Source organism: Oryx dammah, unplaced genomic scaffold (genome assembly GCF_014754425.2).
Source record: "Oryx dammah isolate SB20612 unplaced genomic scaffold, SCBI_Odam_1.1 HiC_scaffold_4, whole genome shotgun sequence".
Taxonomy (NCBI): domain Eukaryota; kingdom Metazoa; phylum Chordata; class Mammalia; order Artiodactyla; family Bovidae; genus Oryx; species Oryx dammah.
In genome coordinates, this window is record NW_024070188.1 from 74,132,606 (window position 1) to 74,154,565 (window position 21,960).

At 43.9% G+C, this 21,960-nt stretch overlaps 1 protein-coding gene across 1 annotated transcript in view; it reads left to right on the forward strand.

Annotated features, from left to right (window-relative positions):
* Window positions 1–21,960, forward strand: part of PPP1R14C (protein phosphatase 1 regulatory inhibitor subunit 14C) — an 87,067-nt gene that overhangs the window by 51,836 nt on the left and 13,271 nt on the right. Inside the window, exons 2-3 of the mRNA XM_040238679.1 lie at window positions 14,884–14,967; window positions 16,312–16,344. Of these exons, the coding sequence (XP_040094613.1) occupies window positions 14,884–14,967; window positions 16,312–16,344 (117 nt within the window). The remainder of the gene's footprint in view (window positions 1–14,883; window positions 14,968–16,311; window positions 16,345–21,960) is intronic.

Below are 21,960 nucleotides of genomic sequence, written 5' to 3' on the forward strand. Positions count from 1 at the left end.
CCTCTCTGAATAGTCACATTGCCTGCATAGAGCAAGCCCTCATTAAATGCAAATTATTATGGTAATTGTTTACAAAGCAGCTCTCTCTCCCTTTGGTCTGCTCAGTTCTCACAGAAGCTCTGGTTAAATGGCTTTTGAGGGATGAAGAGGAGGCTGGCCTGTTCCCTCAGCCTGGCAGTTGACCCATGGCAGTCGGGACCTTGTTGTTGTTCAGTCGCTCAGTAGTGTCCAACTCTTTGCGACCCCATGGCCTGCAGCACGCCAGGCTTCTCTGTCCTTCACTGTCTCCTGGAGCTTGCTCAAACTCAGGTCCATTGAGTCGGTGATGCCATCCAACCATCTCATCTTCTGTCGCCCCCTTTTCCTCCTGCCTTCAATCTTTCCCTGCATCAGGATGTTTTACACTTCCATATGTTATAATAAGGATTCTCAAGGCTATTAGCGAGAGGGTCAGCCTGTCACATTGCTATGTGTTGTCACCGCAACCACAGTAGTCATTTTTTAAAATTATAGGCACATTTTAAAATTGAAGTTTAGTTGACATCCCTTATGTTTCAGGTGTACAACATAATGATTTGATGTATATACTGAAAAATGATCACCAAAATAAGCCTAACATTCATCACCATAACAGAATTTTTTTCTTGTGATGAGAATTTCTAAACTTAGCAGCTTTCAAATATGCAATACAGTTTGCTAACTGTAGTCACTATGCTGTGACGTTACATCCCCATGACTTATTTATTCATAATTGGAAGCTTCCAAGTTTTGACTCCCTCCCCCCTTTTTACCCCCCTCACCCCACCCCAGCCAATCACCGGTCTATCTCTGTATCTGATAGTCATTTTTAAAAAAATCAATAGACTTTACTTTTAGAACAGCTTTATATTAGATGAAAAACTGACCGGAAATTACAGAGCTCCCCTACACCCCCTCACCAATTCCACCCCACCCCCCCGTTTTCCCTGTTATTAATGCAGTTGTGATTATTGCAGTTGGTGAGTCACTATTGATACATTATTATTAACTCAAGTCCATGGTTTCCATTAGGGTTCAATGTGTGTACATTCTATGGGATTTGACAGTAATGGCATGGATCCACCATGATGGTTTCAGAATGATTTCTCTGCTCCCAAAATGCCTGTGCTCAGCCACTCATCCCTCCTTTCCTGTGAGCCCTTGATATCCACTGGTCTTTTTACTGTCTCCATAGTTTTGGCTTTTCCAGCATGTCCTATAGTTGGAGTCTTTTCAGATGGGCTGCTTTCACTTAGCATGAAGGTTCTCCCATGTCTTCTCATGACTTGGTAGCTCATTTCACCAAATCTTTCAAATTCCATCTGCACCTGGAGGTCTCCGTATGGGAATCACAGTTTCTTTTCGGTGCCTGGCCTCTCTTCCAAGTGGCATTTCCACATCGTTTTCTCCTCCATCTTGCTCTTCTGTGCACCTTCAGCCCTGGAGACATTTGGCCATAGCTGATTTAGGAACCTTCCCAAGATAGGAACTGGAAAATGATTGGATTCAGTGTTCATGTTCAGGAAATAAGACACCACAGTGACTCCATATTCCCACTGAATGATTCAGTGAAAATTTTGGTAGCATGGGAGAACTGCCTTTTCTCTAAGAATGGGGTTGTACCAGACTTAGAGTTATCAATGCCTTTGTAACACCCTGGGGATAAATTGAGCATTTCTAGCCAAAACAGTTCAGCTTGGCACCTAAGTAGTTTTGTTGCAAGGGAGAGTGTATGCCATCTTGCATCAGAAGACAGCTCTGGCCAAATCACTGAAAATGAGAAATGGGACACAGACAAGTATGACTTCCTAGAGACAGGCTGCATGGCTGTGGCCTCTTGCTCTCTTTGGGCATCACCAGCCCTGTTCTAGAACACTCCTTTATTCTTCCCCAGCGCCCTCAGTCATTGCCTGCAGTCCAGGACCGATTTGAAGTCATTGCTGAGTTGCCTTGCTCGTAGTTTGCAGCTGCCCAGTCCCTCGTCTTTTTATGGTGTCTTCATGTCTGGGTCTTCCACCTCCCTCAGGACCCGCTTACGTGTGGTGTTCCTCGTGACATAGGTGCTGCCGTGGAAAGTGAGGGTCAGAGGTGAGGCATTGCTGTCGGTCAGCACGGGGGCGTGAGGATGGTGGCCGTCCACCTGCTGTATCTGGAGCCTTTAGGACGTCCTGTCCTCCCCATCCTCAGGTGTGCCACGGCTGAGAAGGTTGTCCCTGCCATCTCTGCCATCTACCTCAGCCATCGCTGGTTTCAAATCCCTTATTAGGAGCCATCTCCCCCTCCCTCTTCTTGTCACTTTGGTGCTGTTAGCAGCCAGCCATGCACCTTTAATGTTCACATGCAGAAATGCGGAACCAAGGGCTATTGTTTTGAGAAAGCTTGGCATCTGGAGATTTTTGTTTATATTTCCTTTCTTTTTTCTTCCTTTGAGTTCTTGTGCTTTTGAACGAGTTGCTGATGTGTTAGGTCTTCACTTGCCCTTTTCAGGCATCAGGAATGAAGGATTCCTTGAAAGACACTTTCACATTGAGCTTTATTTTTTAAAGAGAAATCCAGCAATCAGAAGCACCCAGTCAACTGAGCACTTTCTGAGGTCATGTTATCATCTGTTAGTTTGCGCTACCCAGCCGGGCACCTTCAGGCCAGTGGCTTATTCATCCCTGAGGATTATGGATGTAGGGGACCCGGGTCAGGAGATGAATTATCTTGCCTGATTTGCATGTTGTAAGGGACAAGAACAGAATTTAAACCTAGGCCTGTCTCTCTCCAAACTCAATGCCCTGTGCCACTTCCTGCCACCTGCTGGAGGGGTCTCATTTGTGCTGAGAAGCAGGGCCACCTGGGCCTGTGTGGAAAGAGGCAGCTTTTGAGCCCTGGTCACCCAGATCCCCCTGGTGTCCTTTCATCACCACTGAGACCAAGGATGGGACACATAATGTCATTTCTGCCCTGACTCTGAGAGCCCTTTTTTAAAACTGTGTTTGGAGAGCTACATTATCTCTTCAAGGACAATCTTCTGTTAAAACGAATTGCTAAATGTTTTAGAGAGGGCAGAGATTTGAGGGTGGGGAAGACCAGCTCCTCAGAGCCCTGTGGAGGGGGAACAATGTGCCAAGAGGGGAGGGAAGGGAACTGGGGTGCAACCCCTCGGCTGACTCCACACTGACTTGCTGCTTCCCCGGGCAGCTCCTAGTATCTAGGTTGCCTCTGGCCTGGGCACGCACACCAAGTGTCCTGCATTGCCAGTGGCTCACAGCCACCATCACACCCACCCAAGCTCAGTAGGGTGCCTTTATGCACGCACCTAGAAAAGCACTCAGGCTCAGCCCATCTTGTTAACCCATGCAGCTGCTCGTATAGAAGTTCGCCCCTTGAGGTTTGAATTAAAATTGAAAGTGTTAGTCACTCAGTCATATCCAACTCTTTGCAACCCCATGGCCTATAGCCTGCCAGGCTCCTCTGTCCTTGGGATTCTCCAGGCAAGAATCTCTAGGAGTGGGTTGCCATTTTCTTTTCCAGGGGATCTTCCCTACCCAGGGAATGAGCCCAGGTCTTCTGCATTGCAGGCAGATTCTTTACTGTCTGAGCCACCAGGGAACCCCCTTTATCACCATTTGTGTATATTGTACTTAGGGGTTTATTGTCTGTCTTCCCCATCAGGGTTCAGTCTCCTTGAGAGCAAGTATTTTTGTCCATAATTCATTCTCTAACCCTTGCATCTAGAAAGTTCTGACAAATAGCAGGGCCTCAGTAAATATTAATGGCTGTCACATGGATTTGCCTGGGGTGTTAAATCCCAGTGTAAATGTGCCTAGATCTGGAGTATCCTCCTGTGACCAGTAGTGTGAATCTTTATATCTCTGGGCTGGCATTTGTTTTGTATTATTTTAAAATTGTTATTATTATTTTTTGGCCACCTTGTGCAGTGTGTGGGATCTTAGTTCCCTGATCAAGAATGGAACCTGCGCCCCTCTCAGTGGAACTTGTTGTTCAGTCGCTCAGTCATATCCGACCCTTCCTGACCCCATGGACTGCAGCACACGAGGCTTCCCTATCCCTCACTGTCTCCTGGAGTTGGCCCAAGTTCATGTCCATTGAATTGGGGATGCCATCCAACTGTCTCTGCCCTCTTCTCCTTCTGCCTTCAATCTTTCCCAGCATCAGGGTCTTTTCCAAGGAGTCAGCTGTCCGGTGGCCAAAACACTGGAGCTTCAGCTTTAGCATCATTCCTTCCAAAGAGTATTCAGGGTTGATTTCCTTTAGGATTGACTGGTTTTATCTCCTTGCTTTCCAGGGGACTCTCAAAAGTCTTCTCCAGCACTAAAAAGTATCATTTCTCTAGTGCTCAGCTTTTTTTACAGTTCAGCTGTCACATTCGTATGAGACTACTGGAAAGACCAGAAGTACAGAGTCTTAACCGCGGGACCGCCAGGGAAACCCCTGTTTTGTATTGTTGATTGGGCTTCCCTGGTGGCTCAGATGGTAAAGAATCCACCTGCAATGCAGGAGACCTAGGTTCGATTCCTAGATGGGGAAAATCCCCTGGAGGAGGGCATAGCAACCCATGCCACTGTTCTTGCCTGGAGAATCCCCATGGACAGAGGAACCTGGTGGGCTACAGTCCACGGGGTCACAAAGAGTCAGACATGACTGAGTGACTAAGAATAGAGCAAGGTGACAGTTCTCAACTGGATTGCTATGACACAAGGATGTATCTCAAATAATTTATTCAATGATAATAGTGAAAGTACCAAGTAAAGTTGGTGAACTATCAGAAAGTTAAAATATATTCTAGGTGTTGTGAAGTAACGTCAGTCTTGCTCACTGGTATCACAGTGTTTCCTTGAGCAGGACGAGAGGGAGACACGCTGCCTATGGCACTGGGGATGGGGTATGCCCTGTGGCTTTCCTGCTCTCTCCTGCCACCGCTGTGTGTACGCGCTGACACCCCAGAAATGAACCTTAGCTGTGGGGAGTGTGGGATAGAGGGATGTCTGACCCGGGAGGCAAGGAGGGCAGCCTCTCAGCTTATTATTTAAATCATCCCTTCGCTTTATCACAGGGTGAAGCCCAGTCAGGCTGTTCTAATCTTTTTAAAGGAGGAGTTTGGTGGATTTTGCTGTTTGGCTCAGAGCAAGCTTCAGCCTTTGAAGGTTACTTAACTTTCAAAACAAGAATTGGGAGACTGGGACTGACATATATACACTATCAATACTATGTATAAAAAAGATAACTAATGAGAACCTACTGTATAGAACAGGGAACTGGATTCAGTGCTCAGTGGTGACCTAATGGGAAGGCAATCCAAGTAAAAGGAGATGTAAACAAACTCAAAAAAGCAAAAGCCAAGCGTGTATTAGATTTGTGCTAGTGACACGGGATTGTCAGTGGTGAACCTGGAATGGTGTGTGCTCGTTTAACCCTTTGAGTTCTATTACAGGACTCTCCTACCCAGCTCCTCTAAAGTGCCTGGTGGATGTGGGCCCATCAGGGACTGGATCTGGTGCCCGTATTAAAAAGAGGCTCATCTCCTCTCCTTTCACTCAGCTTTCCAGCTCTTTACGCCTCCCCACTCAGTCTTGATCCCTTCCCACTTCTTCATGCCCCCCTCCTCAGTCCTGATCCTTGTACGCCCTCTGGCCTCCATGGTCCACAGCGACAGATGACTCTTTTAGTTTATTTGTTTCACTGGAGCATTTCTTCCTGAAACAGGAGGTAAACATATTAAGATATAAAACCTGATGTATCATAAAATGTCTGTGATTTTTCCCTGTCTCTTAGTTGACAGTCCGGGGCGTCATTTCCCCTTAGGATCTTGGCACGTTTGTTCTCTTGGCTTCCAGCTCACAGCACTGTTGTTGGGAAGCCTGATGACATTGATTTTCTGTCCTTGTGTGTGTGTGACCTGTTTTCCTTCTAAAAGCTTCCCAGATCTCCGCTTCATCTCCAGTGTTCTGATATTTCACAGTGATATGCCTTAGGGTAGGCTGGGCTCCTTTTTAAGTAGAAAACTTTCTTACAAATTCTAGGGCTTTAAAGGTTTACTCTGATGTGATTTAAAGGTTTAATATGATAATATTTAGATATAAGCTGCTTACAACCAAGCATAAACTTTTTATGCTTATGGGTCTTCTGACTACAAAATCAAAATTGCAAATTAAACATAAAGTACCCAACCAACTCGTATGTACAATGTGAATTGACAGATGGCTGATGTCATTCTTTCTGTAAGGGAAATTAGGCACAGTTGGCTTTCCTGGTGGCTTAAATGGTAAAGAATCTGCCTGCAATGCAGGAGACATGGGTTTGATACCTGGGTCAGGAAGATTCCCTGGAGAAGGGAATGGCTACCCACTCCAGTATTCTTGCCTGGAGAATTCCATGGACAGAGGAGCCTGGCGGGCTACAGTCCATGGGGTCACAAGGAGTCTGACACAGCTGAGCCACTAACACAACAGCAAGGCAGAGTTGTGGGCAGCACAATCTTTTGAGCAGTGGCTTGGGGCCTCACTTGGTGTGAATGAGTCAGTGTTAAATCTACCTGTTGGCTTTTTTCTCCTTAGGCCATTAACATAATTCTGCTTGATGATAAACACAGAGCTGGATCTAGTTATGGGATGGTCATCCAGATAATTCTTAGAATAAATGTGCTTGCTTACAGAAATGGTTTTGGGCTGTCATTAATGAAAACATGAAATGTAAATATTTTCAGAGAAAATAATAACGCTCACATAGTCCCTGGGAGTGGGGACCTTCTTTGGTTTTTCCTCCTCCAGTTTCCCCGTAAGCCTGTGGAGGGGAACCCTGGGGAGTGCGGGTATCAGAATAGGCGAGTACCCACCCGGCCCGCTGCCATGTCTCCCTCGCCGGCACCATGCTCACAACACTCTAACCTCAGGGCTCTTCACGTCCTTATTTTGGGACGGAGACTGTGGAGAACAATGAGCCACTGTCCCTTTCGGGAAGCCCTTCGGCTGTGTGGTGGAGCTTAAAAACCATCGTTTTCAAAGGGCTTGAGGGTTTTCAAGTGGCTTTAGCATCTTCCTTCCTGCCGCCTTCCCTGTTGTGGAGGGAGGTGAGCATTTGTACTTTCTAACAGCTGACACCACACTTGTTGTGGTTCATGGTGTAAAATCTCTGGTTAGCAGTGTATGAGTGTGTGTGTGTGTTTTCCCCACAGGCCGTCTGTGTTTCAGGAACACAATACGAGGTTGCATCACTGTGTCCTGGTGCGTGAGCCGGGGGTGGTCACGGGCCCTGCGGAGTCCTGCCTGCACGGGGATGTGGCAGCGTGGGGGTCCCCCTTTTGCTTAGGGGTGGGGCTGCTGGAGATAGCTGCCCTCTGAACTGCCTTTTGGTTTGTGAGGTGTCTTCAGGGTCTGAGGCATGGCCTGTCTTTGTGTGTTTCCTCAAAACTGCACAGGCTTGGGACTTCCCTGGTGGTCCAGTGGCTGAGATCCTGAGCCACCAATGCAGGGAACTCAGGTTCGATCCCTGATTAGGGAACTAGATCCCACACGCTGCAACTAAAGATCCTGCATGCCACAGCAAAGATCTGGCCCAGCACCAAATAAGAAAATAAATTTAAAAAGAAAGAAAGAAATTGTAAGCAAAACAAAACAAAAAGCCTCTCAGGCTGGAAACCACCATCTTCTCTTTCCCTCTTCCAACTTCCATTTCATCTCCAAATTGCATCTCTTTCCCCTTCCTATTTATCATTGTTGAAATCTTTCCATTCTTGCCTCAACTGGCATCCAGGCCCTGTTCGCTCCCACAGATGAGTGCAGCAGCCTCTCAACAGCAGCCCCACCCCCTACCCTGAGCCCCTGGGCCCCTGGGCCGGGACTGTGCAGCTGGGCCAGTTCTCCCAACATTATTCCCCACTCTTGCTCTAGAGCCCTCCGTTGCTACAGTCTGCAAGGAAAGGCTGGCAACATGAAGGGATGGATTTTGTTTGTCTTTCACAATATTTTAAGGACTTGTAAGCCAACTGGAAAAAAAATCAGGATATTTTAACATTAAAAAATCCATCTTTTCAACTTTTCTGAAAACTTGGAAAATCTGGTAGCACTGAGCATTTGTTCCTAAAAGGTTGCAGTAGTAGGGAATGGAGGGTTTTGAGTTTTTTGTTTTTGTTTTCTTTTCTTTTGCTACTTTTCCATGGGGCATGTTTTCTCTTGTCTGTTGCACTCATACTCCATACTCCCACCTGCCTCAGCTCTCATTTCTGCCTTTCATAGGCATTAGTATTAATATTTGCAGCCCAGAGCAGTCTGACTCCCTTTCTGTACCCGGTATTTAGAATAATTCTGGTATTTTGCCTCCTGTGTACCATCCTGTCTCTTTTGGGTGCTCTCTGTCCCCTTCTCAGTTCAGTTCAGTTCAGTTTAGTCGCTCAGTCGTGTCCGACTCTTTGCGACCCCATGAATTGCAGCACGCCAGGCCTCCCTGTCCTTCATCAACTCCCAGAGTCCACTCAGACTCACATCCATCGAGTCAGTGATGCCAGCCAGCCTCTGTTGTCCCCTTCTCTTTCTACCCCAAATCACTCCCAGCATCAGGGTCTTTTCTAATGAGTCAACTCTTAACATGAGGTGGCCAAAGTATTGGAGTTTCAGCTTCAGCATCAGTCCTTCGAATGAACACCCAGGACTGATCTCCTTTAGGATGGACTGGTTGGATATCCTTGCAGTCCATGGGACTCTCAAGAGTCTTCTCCAATACCACAGTTCAAACATATCAATTCTTTGGCACTCAGCTTTCTTCACAGTCCAACTCTCACATCCATACATGACTACTGGAAAAACCATAGCCTTGACTAGATGGACCTTTGTTGGCAAAGTAATGTCTCTGCTTTTCAATATGCTATCTAGGTTGGTCATAACTTTCCTTCCAAGGAGTAAAGCACCTTTTAATTTCATGGCTGCAGTCACCATCTGCAGTGATTTTGGAGCCCAAAAAGATAAAGTCTGACACTGTTTCCACTGTTTCCCCATCTATTTCCCATGAAGTGATGGGACCAGATGCCGTGATCTGCGTTTTCTGAATGTTGAGCTTTAAGCCAACTTTTTCACTCTCCTCTAAGCCTGTCCAAATCCTGCCATTCTACAAGGCCAGCTTCTCCTCTGTGAAACCCTCCCTCTGTGCCCCAGGTGGAAGTGTTCCCCTTCCTTCATCATAAAGCACTTTGGTTTGTCTGTCTTTTGGTGCCTCTGGATATTATTTTGTTTTTGTGTGTCGGCTGCCTCTCCAGGGCAGGGCCTCACAGGGTTGACACACAGAGCCTCACGCATGGTGAACGCTCAATGGATACTTTCTTAACCAGAAGGGTGCACACACGTGATCAAGGACTTCGTTCTGAGGGTACCAATAGGAAGATCTCTGACTCGGTGGGGATGATGTTAGCTGGTGACTTACCCAGCCACTCTGAAGAGGTTGTTTCATATCTTGTCACCTGAGCCCCTGTTGGCATATCTATTTTTAGTGTAGGGAAGTCCCCGAACACAACTAAATTCTGGCAAACCAGAGTATGTCATGGGTGGAGTTTCTTCCTTGTAAGTGACCTGATCTGTCCCCAAGGTTATTCACTGATACTGCTTTACACAGAAGATAGAGCTCAAGAGAACATCAATTGAATTTGGACTATGTCCACACTCTTCATTAAAATGATTAAACCCCAAATATATGCAGGATTCTACGCTTGATGCTAGATCTGTTTTGTCTTCCCACCTGTACCTCCATGGCCCCATCTCTCTGTCCTCCCCGGGGCTTTGGTTTCAGTATCACCAACCTTCAGAATCCACCCTGCTCTGTGCTCCACGCTCTGCTCTGGCCCACACACTCAGCCTGACCTCCTCCTGGCTTCTGAGAGAAGCAGGTGGGGGTCCTGAGAAGCTCATCGGTTGGTAAAAAATGCTGATACCTAGTGATTCGGTATAATTACTCAACGAGTAAATACTTGGTTTGCATCAACCTTCCCACTTAGAAAGCCAAACCCAGGATTTCTCAGCTATATGCCCTTGGGGCATGGCAGTGACCTTGGGATGCTGGCTGTTTTCTTTATTCCTGTCAAGCTCCTTTAAGAGGGGAAGGGGCTTTGCTTTGTCTGGGCCAGAGAGTGAGCGGACCCTAGGGCCATGGTGTCCAGTGAAATGAAAGACCCCATGTCACTTGCCACGTGTGGTAGCTGAGCTCTGAAATGTGGCTAAGGTGACTGGGGAACCAGATTTTGAATTCTATTTCATCTTAGTGACTTTAAACATAAATACCACATGTGGTGGCCACGTTGGATGGCCCAGACCTCAAGGGTGGGGGAAATGGGTCAAATGAGGTCAGAACCTTTGGGGAGCCCGGTACAGTCGTGGTGAGAGGACACCTAATTGCAGACGCTGCCATGTAGGCGAGACTCTGCCGCTGTGCAAGTAAAAGCTTGTTTGACCAAATTTGGCCTCAAAGCTGAACGATGTTTGCAGGGAAACCTGTGCTGTGCTGTGCTGACAAGGGCATTGTTCATTTGTTCTTTTATTTCCTTTCAGAAGCGCAGGCACGGAGCTCCCCTCAGCTGTAATTACTTGAGCGAGTTTCTATATCCTGTTTCCTCTACTTGATTTCATTAAACCGTGACATAAATGCATACTTTGCACCCAAAGCGTGTCTAATCACTGAACTCATGACTGCTTTGAGAGAGGAGTCAGGGAACTTTGGGCGAGGCTGTATACACTGACTGAAACTTGTGAGGTTCTCGCTTTTTCTTGGTTTTTCTTGAATAGCATCAGCTGAAACGGGTTCTCGGTGTTTTGCCCTCATATGGTGGTTATTAAAGTCGTGCTGAGCTGCGGGCTTAGGTGAGTTAATCTTGCACCACCTTTGCTAGAATATCCGCACCGTGTGTGCCGTGGCGTCAGTCTTCACTGGCTCCAGGGAGGGTCCATGTGTTCAGGCGTCATTTATTCCACACTGCGTCTTCCCAGCTGCAATCTGTGTTCATGGGCTGCCAGTTGTCCCGTCATCCAGTGAGTTTCTTTGTTGGTGTGTCAGTTCCCACCAGTCCTTTCACTGTGGAAAGTCTGGCAGCCCCTTGAGAGCCACACTGCTCTTTGTGGCTCCCCAAATGTCTCCCCTCTCCACCCACAGTCTTCCTTTCAACCACAATGTCAAATATACACAATATAAGAAGTCAGCACAGGCAGCACTGGAGCAAGAAAATACCAGTGTGAAAGGTAGATGATGAACAGGGAGACTGGCACCCACATGGGGAAGCGTCAGTGTGGTCTTCCCCAGCATCCTGACTGAGTGGAGTGCAGCCTTGGGCTCCTCCGGCATCCTCCCCCAGTGGAGGCCACATCTGTCCCCATCTCTCTGCTCTGCACTTTCTTCAGTTGCTCAGTCGTGTCCGAATCTTTGCAACCTCACGAACTGCAGCATGCCTGGCTTCCCTGTCCTTCACCATCTTCCAGAGTTTACTCAAACTCACGTCCACTGAGTCAGTGATGCCATCCAACCATCTCATCCTCTGTTGCCCCCTTCTCCTCTTGCCTTCAATCCTTCCAAGCATCAGGGTCTTTTCCAAGGAGTCTGTTCTCTTCACATCAGGTGGCCAAAGTATTGGAGTTTCAGCTTCAGCATCAGTCCTTCTGATGAATATTCAGGACTGATTTCCTTTAGGATGAACTGGTTTGATCTCTGTACAGTCCAAGGGACTCTCAAGAGTCTTCTCCAGCACCACAGTTCAAAAGCCCTCAGTTCAGTTCAGTGGCTCAGTCGTATCCGACTCCTTGCAACCCAATGAATTGCAGCACACCAGGCCTCCCTGTCCATCACCAACTCCTGGAGTTCACCCAAACTCATGTCTATCGAGTTGGTGATGCCACCCAGCCATCTCATCCTCTGTCATCCCCTTCTCCTCCTGCCTTCAATCCCTCCCAGCATCAGAGTCTTTTCTGATGAGTCAACTCTTAGCATGAGGTGGCCAAAGTACTAGAATTTCAGCTTTAGCATCAGTCCTTCCAAAGAACACCCAGGGCTAATCTCCTTTTGAATGGACTGGTTGGATCTCCTTGCAGTCCATGGGACTCTCAAGAATCTTCTCCAACACCACAGTTCAAAAGCATCAATTCTGTGGCACTCAGCTTTCTTCACAGTCCAACTTTCACATCCATACATGACCACTGGAAAAACCATAGGCTTGACTAGACGGAACTTTGTTGGCAAAGTAATGTCTCTGCTTTCTAATATGCTATCTAGGTTGGTCATAACTTTCCTTCCAAGGAGTAAGCGTCTTTTAATTTCATGGCGGCAGTCACCATCTGCAGTGATTTTGGAACCCCCCAAAATAAAGTCTGACACTGTTTCCCCATCTATTTGCCATGAAGTGATGGGACCAGATGCCATGATCTTCGTTTTCTGAATGTTGAGCTTTAAGCCAACTTTTTCACTCTCCTCTTTCACTTTCATCAAGAGGCTTTTTAGTTCCTCTTCACTTTCTGCCATAAGGGTGGTGTCATCTGCATATCTGAGGTGATTGATATTTCTCCCAGCAATCTTGATTCCAGCTTGTGTTTCTTCCAGTCCAGCGTTTCTCATGATGCACTCTCCATATAAGTTAAATTAGCAGGGTGACAATATACAGCCTTGACGGACTCCTTTTCCTATTTGGAACCAGTCTGTTGTTCCATGTCCAGTTCTAACTGTTGCTTCCAAAGCCCTGGGGAGGGCTTAAAAATGGTTATCTCATTTGAAAGAATAGCTCTGTACCAGCCTGAGAGACAGACTGGCTGGATAAAAGTGTGGGCTGGATGGCTTCCAGGGAAGGAAGGAAAAGGCTCAGCAGCCCAGCCAGCTCTAAGTGGAGCACAGTGATGCTGTGTTCATTGCCTCATGTAGACTGAGTCTTAGGGCCTGTAAGGTTCTGTCAAATATTCCTATAGGCAGATACATACCTCCAACCCTGTACTTCTTTTCTGATGTCCTGGAAGGCCAGGTGATTATGTTTTAATTTTATTCCTATCCCTACCTTCCAGCAAGAATCATTCTTACCCAGTTCTGAGGTCATTTGACTTCTCTAAGGAGACTTGCTTTTTCCTTCCCATTTTTTGTTAGTATTATTAACAATTTTAAAAAGAGATTTTAACTTTAATAAGACTAACATCTTAGACTTGCCCCTCTACTTTGGGTTCAGTTTTCCTTCTGCTTTATGTGAACTTTCCAATATTGACTTCATATCTTATAATAGTAAAAAACAAACCAAAAAAAAAAAAAAAAACAATAGTCACCTATTCATAAGGATTTACAAGGATTTCCCTGGTGGCTCAGATGGTAAAGCATCTGCCTACAATGTGGGAGTCCTGGGTTCGATCCCTGGGTTGGGAAGATCCCCTGGAGAAGGAAATGGCAACCCACTCCAGTACTCTTGCCTGGAGAATCCTATGGATGGAGGAGCCTGGTGGGCTACAGTCCATGGGGTTGCAAAGAGTTGGAGATGACTGAGCGACTTCACTTTCACTTTCACTATTTACAAGGGTTTGAAGAGCTCTGTGTCAGGAACTGGGATACAGACAGCAATAAACATTTTCTTATTATTTCACAGTAGTATATCATCTGCCTCAGTTTCCTCAAAACACTTGGGTCCTCACTTTTGTGCAGGAGCAGGAAAAAGAATGGTTGAGCACCATTACCTAGTAAAAAATGCGCTTTGCTAGAAAGGAAATTCTCAGAAAGTCAGCCTTGCCTCTGAGGACCAGCCAATGCAGCTGGCACAGAGCAGCGAAGCCCAGGTGGACGCACAGGTGTCCACGCACGAGTTTCTCTCTGACTTCTGTAAATACACCTCGCCATCCCTGAGGCTGGGACGAGTTGGCATGCAGGTGACTCCTCATGGGAAGCGGAAGTGCGAAATTAAAACACTCTTCTAAATGCGATCTTTCTCTCCGCTTTCTCAGACCGAGACGTGGGGAATATTAGGTAACAGAGAGGAGAGGGAGCCGGGTTTGACCGGGCGCTGGAGGTCAGATTCCAGATCAGGCGGTGCACTGCCGCTGCACTTCCTCGCCTCTGTTATGGACGGGATGTCTTTGGCTGCAGGAATATTAAACTCGATTCACAATAATAGGGCTCTACTGGAATGTAGGTGGGCTTCAGAGGCGACATTTTCTAGAACCCTCTTTTCTTACTTCTCCCCAGTCTGCCCACCATGAGTCAGACTCTCCCTTCACGGTTGCACAATGGTTGCAGCAGTTTCTAGGTAACGGGCTGCCTCAGCCCGCTCTCCAGCCAGGATGCTGCTGTTGAAAGAGCATCGAGTCTGTAACTGGGGCTGGGGTGACACTAACCCAAGAGCCCTGGCTCAGAAACCCCTGGTGGACTCAGGTTTTTCCAGACCCAGAGCTAGGAAGGGAGATGCAGATCCACGTCCCCCCGTAAACCCCCCACCCTCTGAAAACAGACAAAGTAGTCACCAAGGGAAGTATAGATGTTGGGTGGGAAGCTGCAAGTCACACTACTCTTCCTATAATTGATCAACCCTCCATTAAAAACTCAGAAAGGCAATTTCCTCTCGGAAAGTGGGAAATCCTCATTGTTGAGGCAGCATTAGTGTCTGCGCTTCGTGATACTAACGTCTCCTTTGCTCCCTCTCCCCGCTCTGTTCCTTTTCCCTCCTTCCCCTTCCCACTTCTTCTTCCTTTTTCTTCTCTTTCCTCCTTTCTGTCTCCTACTTCCCCTTCCTTCTTCTTTCCCTCCTCTTCCTCCTAGTCTCTTCCCTGTGCCCCCACCCCCGTTAATTGTCAGCACATCTATATGACTCGGCGACATTGGTTCGATACAATGCAGTATCTTACTAAATAGAATGTTTCCATATTTGTCCCCCAGGAAGAAGAAATGCCCGATGTGGAAATTGACATTGATGATCTTCTTGATGCAGACAGTGAAGAAGAGAGGGCTTTAAAATTACGAGTAAGTAGTATTCAAAATCTAGATCCTTTGATGAATGCTTGAATCCACTTGGGTCTCCAGAGCGTGGCTCTCACTGATCCTGCCCTCGGGTGGTATTGGTACCAGCACTTGGGCAATGGCAGTTTGCAGAGGGAATCAATAGGATGCTGAGTATTCACCCACATAAACTGCATATCTGGGGATAAAACAGCCCAAAGAACCTGACTACAGTCAGATCTTACAACACCTTACGGATATGAGTTTCTTCCGCTCCAACTTCTTGGGATGGTTCTGCCACCAGAGATCCTTTTGCCAGAGAAGGAAAGCATGTCCCACAATTGTATGAGAAGGAGAGGGGCTGAGCTAGAACTGGAATACCTAAACCCAGGATTCTGGTCTTGCAGTTGTGGATTATACCACCATTCATGAAATTCATTTCTAGATAAGATTGTTTACAACATAATTCTAATAAAATATCTTTTCTCGGTTCATGCTCACCTAATATAATGGATATTGAGATTCCCCCATTTCCTTTGTCCAGAGCAAAAAAAATACTTATTTCCCTTTCCACAGGAAGTCAAATCTATCATTTTAAAATCGGCATTCATGAGTTTCTAAAACCAATTAACCTTTGACCTGCCATGGTTCTCACTGTTCATTGATAATTACTGTTAATGGCTGTTAGTTATCACAGAAGACAAATGATCACTAGGGGCAAGTAAAGGACACATTTAAATGTGTTAATATGTTTAGTGTGTTAATAATTACTGGTGTCTCAGTTTAATGTGGTAGAGCCAGGCTCTTGTTTCTTGTTGGTAAATTAGTTGGGAGATGATAGCATCCCAGTTGTGAAAGTTACAAAAGCAAAACAAAAACAGCAAAAACCCCAGGCACCAGTTCTATAAAAAATGTAATGACATAAAATTTTTTTTATCAAAAAGTAATTACTTGAAAGAAGCTTTAACTGCCATCACGTCACCCTGTCTGGTTCCCAGGGAACGATAACCAAAGCCTGCAGAGGTGAGACAAGCTACTTTGTGACTGAATCATAGCCAGGCTCTCATTCTCCACGTCCAATGTGATTGTCACCATCTCTCACAGGCTGTCTCAACTTAAGTGTATCCAGATTATTATGAACCACATAGGCAGCCCAAAGGACAGATGTGTATGTGTGTGTTCTGAAGAGTGAAAGTGAAAGGTACAATTTTGTGTCTTCAGAGGGCTAACAGATACTGAAATACAGTGTGATTCTTGGTAGTCAGTATGAAATATTGATTTACCCTGTTAATAATGTTATAAAAATGAAATAATTTCACTTAAATGATGTTGAATTTTAAAATAAAGCTTCTGTGTATTTTCTTCTAGGAAGCTCTTATAGACTGCTACAAACCAACAGAGGTAAGCAAATCACTCTCCCTAAATGTCAAGTTTGAGCTGGTTTTTTTCTCTTTTTTTAATTAAATTGATTTCTCTATTTTTAAAGCAGAACCACAATAAGTGGTTTTGATTATGTGTACACTAAGTAACCATTATATCCATAAGTGAAGTGCATGTGTTTGAATAACACTGACTTCCTTATTTGTAAACCTAAACATGTCTGGTTCTGGAAGACTTAAAACTAATAGAGTTGGGTGTGTTGCATGCTTTTATATCATATAAAAGCCAAACTTCAAAGGAAATTATAAGAAGGTTTGGAATCATTTTAGCAAAAATTTTAGATTTATGACTGGAGAATGCATTCTATTAGTGTAGAGGTATGTATTTTTAAAAAGCTTAAAGTTTATTCTGTTATTCATAATTGAATGGTTGCCTTTATTGGAAGGATAAATTTTATGCTTTGTGTGGATATTCATCAAGAGCATAAGTATTAATGTAAAACACATGGATATTAGTTTGATTAGACCAAAGCATTTAACGAATACTCTAATGACCAGTGTACAAATTAAGGATTTGATCATTTATGAAAATATATGTAAAAGAGGTATTTGCACTTTGCTCCTATGATAAGTAAGAGAAATTAGAAGATCTATCAGGTGTTTTGAAGTTAATTTACAGTATCAAAGCAATAATGAGAGGACTTCTGTTTTTGAAGTGGTATAACTACAAAGTGAGAGGAAAGCATGCTTTTAAGAGTGTAAAATTTAAATGAATGGGAGGTTTTAGGGTCATTTGCCTTGAGGTCAGTTACTTATTTGAGCTTTATTCTTACAATCTCCAGTTTTCCTTTATATTGATTACATACTGTATTCATAGAAATTTTAAAATTTTAGTTATCAAAACATCTATTTTTAATCAATGTGATATATATATATTCATAATTTTGAAAACCCAAAACAGGCTTATAATGAAAAAGTAGCAATGTCTTTCCCATTCCCTAGTTCCCCTCCCTAGAGTATATATTTTATATTTATGTATATTTATATAACAACAATTTTGGCTGTTTCCCTGCTGTTTACTCTTATATTGCTAAGTATGAATTTACTACTGTTTTTCACTCCTTGACTTAAGAGAAATATGATAGATCTCTTAGTCTCCACACAATTCATTTCCTTCCATCCCCTCAATAGAATTATATAACAGTATTGTTTTAACCCAGTAGTCAAGATTAATAATATTATGATTTAAACAAATTTTTTCACTGATAAGTCAAACAGTGAAATATTACCAATGCTTCTTTCTTGCATAGCCGTTTGTTTTTCCTGGAGCTGATAAGTACCTTGTCATTTATTTTTGTCTAGTGCCTATTGGTATTTTTTGTTGAACTCTCCAGAATCTTTGTCTATGTAGTATATTTTTTGTGTGCTCAAATGCATCATTACTCACTCCACACCAGACTTTCCTCCTGGAGCCCCTTTGCAACAATATGGAGAAATTATTCTCTGGGTCTGCTGAGTAGCTATTGTGTTGAGACTTCTCTTTACTGCTGTCCCATGTCAGATGCTTTGTTTCTTAAATCTCAGTCTTCCTCATTTAAGTTGAAGTACATTATCCTACAATAGCTTTCAGGGAAAGGATGTATAAAAGGTAAAATTTTTGAATCCTTTCATATATGAAAGTGTATCTTGATTGATAGTTTGGATGGTATAGAATTCTAGATAAAATTCATTTCTAAAACTCAATTTTAAGGGCATTATCCTATTGTTGTATTACTTCGGTTGTGAAGAATTCTGAAGCTGTTTCCATTCTCAGAATCTAGGTGACCTATTCTTTTCCCTTCAGTTAACTTGGATTATCTCCTATTTTGGAATTTTACAATGTTATGCTCTAGTGTGGGTTCTTTTCTGTTCATATGCTGGGTAATTTGTAAACTCTTTTAGTAAGATTTATGCCTTTCAGCTCTTCAAAACTAACTTTTTATTTATTATTTTTATAAATTTTCCCCTCAATATTCTGTATTTTTGGTTCTCTTATTATTTAGATGTTACATCTTCTGGATGGAGCCTCTAACTTCTTATCTTTTTCCTTTTGTTTTTCATCTCTTTGATCTTTTGTTCTACTTTCTGAAAGATTTCCCTGACTCTATCTTCTACACTTTTTATTCATATTTTAAATTTTCAGCTGTCTTATTTTTAGTATTCAAGAACTGTTTCTTGATCACTGTTCACTATTTTGTTTGAGTATTTCTTCTCATATTATGGATGCATTTATTTCTTTTTTCTCTTTGAGGATATCAGTCAATGTTTTGTTTCCTTTTGAAGATTATTCTGCTCTCTGCATTTTCTCTTTTTTCTCTGAATCACCTTTTTCTCTGTCTTTGTCCATCCTTGCTAATTCTGGGCAGTGTATTCATGTTTGAATGTTAGGACTCAGTAAGCTGATTGGAATATGTGTGTATGAGCACAACTTGTCCATTGGTGGGTCTCACCATGGAGTGACCAGGTTGCATATCAGATTTTTTTTTTCATTGTATGTGGGTATGGAGAAGGGGGTGCATTCCAGGTGGTTCAGTAGTAAAGAATATACCTGCCAGTGCAGGAGATGCAGAAGGCACAGGTTCTGTTCCTGGCTCAGGAAGATCCCCTGGAGGAGGAAACGGCAACCCACTCCAGTATTCTTGCCTGGAGAATCCCGCGGACATATGAGCCTGGTAGACCGTAGTCCATAATGTTGCAGAGAGTCAGACACGACTGAGCGCACACACACACACACACACCCATATGGAACAGGGGGCTTCTCAAACTGTTGCTGTTTGGACATCTAATTTCTGGAGAGGTTTTTCTGTTTTTCTGTTTGTCTGTTTTATTTTTTTTTTAAGATTTGACCCAGTAAACTCCTATCTGAGGGTTGATAATCTGACTTTAGGCTTTATCAAAGTAAGGACAGAATGGCAGCAGGTGACTCCCCCTTTAGCTCTTCAGGGACTAGGACTCCTTAATTTATACACAGTTGGGAAATTAAGAGTTAAAACAATTAGATATCTGGAGAGCAGTATCGAATTGTTGCGAAGGGTTGGACAAGCTTAGTGGAATCTTAGTCAGGATAAGTGATGAATTATGCCGATGACTTAACATGTGATGTAGGGGTGAGGGATGGCTGCTGAGAGTAGATGCAGACTGGTGGGCGTAGACATGCCCCTTACTCACTTATCATTCCCTTTTTTCTTCAGTTCTTCTGGGTGGGAAAGTGCATCTTTTGGTGTTTAGGTGAGAAAGGTTGGATATGTATGACAGCCCTCCCCCCCTTTCGCCAGATTTTGCAATGTTCAGGGAGAAAAGTGTTTACACTCCTTATAATTAAATGAGATGGAGGGTGTTTTCCTCCTGCAATAACAGTATTCCTTAAAGCAGAGACATTACTTTACCGACAAAGGTCCATATAGTTAAAGCTATGGGTTTTCTAGTGGTCATGTATGGACGTGAGAGTTGGACTAAAAAGAATGCTGAGCACAGAAGAATTGATGCTTTTGAACTGTGGTGTTGGGGAAGACTCTTGAGAGTCCCTTGGATGACAAGGAGATCAAACTGGTCAATCCTAAAGGAAATAAGTCCTGAACATTCATTGGAAGGACTGATGCTGAAGCTGAAACTCCAATACTTTGGCTATCTGATGTGAAGAATTGACTCATTGGAAAAGACCCTGATGCTGGGAAAGGTTATAGGCAAGAGGAGAAGAGAACGACAAAGGATGAGATGGTTGGATGGCATCACTGACTCACAATGGACATGAGTTTGAGTAAGCTCTGGGAGTTGGTGATGGACAGGGAAGCCTGGCATGCTGCAGTCCATGGGGTCACCAAAGAGTCAGATACACTAAGCAGCTGAACTGAGCTGGTCTCTTTGAGGAGGCTTATGAGATGAGAGGGTGTGGTATTTGTATGTTCCTCAGAGTCCCAAAGGAAGAAGGAAGGAAAAGGTGCTGGAGTTTAAGAGGGAGCCTGTCTTACCCCCTTTTTCAGCTCATGGTTCCTAAGAATGGAAATGGTGTAAACTGCTAGGGAATTTCAATCAAGGTCATTGATGTATTAAAGGATCATTTCAGAAAAGTTTGGATAGTTTTGTCTTTAAGCTTATGTGCACAAGAAATAGCGTTTACTGGCACCTGGATTGTAATGATAAAAATAATAGCTTGTGTTTCCCCCGAGCTCTAGAGTTCACACTGAGGGAACAAGTATTATCTTATTTAATCCTCACAACCATCACTTGAAGCAGAGAATTTGGGTGACTTGTCTAAGATCTCACAGCAGTGAGCAGAGGGACCCGTGACTTATCCTTGAGTTTCGGACACCTGATCTTGTGTTCTTTCTTTCCATCCTGCCAGTCTTCCTAAGCTGCTTGACACAGCAAGACATGCAGGACGTTAAAGGACTTTGACTTATCTCAGCTGAATGCCTGACAATCAATGTTGTTCCTTTTCAAGTCTCCTGCTCTGGAAGTACTATTTTTTGATCAAAAGAATTTTACATACAATTATTATGCCTCTTTGAAGTTAGAAATGTAAGGAAGCCGTCTTTGCTGAATCAGACAGATCTATTTATAGTCTCATTGCAAAGGATGAGTTGGCGGTTGGGGTGGGGACCGGGGAGTGGAAAGAAAACTGGAGTTTGAATCTAGAGTCTTATACCAGCACCAAATTTGTGTGACTTATAGAATTTTCTCAACCTCTCTGAGCCTCCTTTTCTTCCTTTATGAAAATGGAGGTAGTTAATAACCACCTCGTTAGGTTTTAGTAAGGGCTATTTGCAATGAGAATATTATTAGTGATAGCAACAATAATAATAGCTTAGTCATCTCTAAGCACATGCCAGGCACTGATTCATTTCATCTTCACAGCAGAGTTATGAGGTTGGCACTATGATCATCAGTTGAGACACAGAACAGCCTGTGTAAATTGCCTCAGGTGACATAGTTAATAAGTGGAGAAGTCAGGGTATGTAGGAAAGCACGTAACATGAAGCTTGCCACATGCTGGTTGAATCTGGCTCCATATAAGGCAATACTTCTCCATTACATATTAATCACATAAAATGCCCAAATGCACTGATAATGATATTCTTACATTATTTAATTTGAAGAGCAGGTTTGAAAGAATCTGCTGATTTCACGGAAGTGATATTGTTCTGTCACGGTCTTTGGGTCCATGGTTTCATCCTGTGTGGCTCCCTGGTTAGGAAGAAAGAGACTTGTATTTCCCCATTTTGATTCATATGCCAAACTGTGGACTCTTGACATTTAAATCTTTCCTGACTTGGGCCCTTTAGAAAACACAGCAGTATAATTGAAATTCCCACACTAATGGATTAGTGATTGACTAGTCAGAATGGTGCTTTCATTTTTTCCACTTCAATAGATGCCATTTTTGATGTAGTTGATATTAACATAGAGCTGATAGGTAGAAAAAGGATATTTCTATGTAAAACATGAAGAAAATAAGTAATTTTGCTTTGGCTATTACTTGGATTTGAAGTATGCAAGTGGACTTTGTAGGGCTTCCCAGGTGGCTCGGTGGTAAGGAATCCACATGCCGATGCAGGAGACACACGTTCAATCTCTGGATTAGGAAGATCCCTTGGAGGAG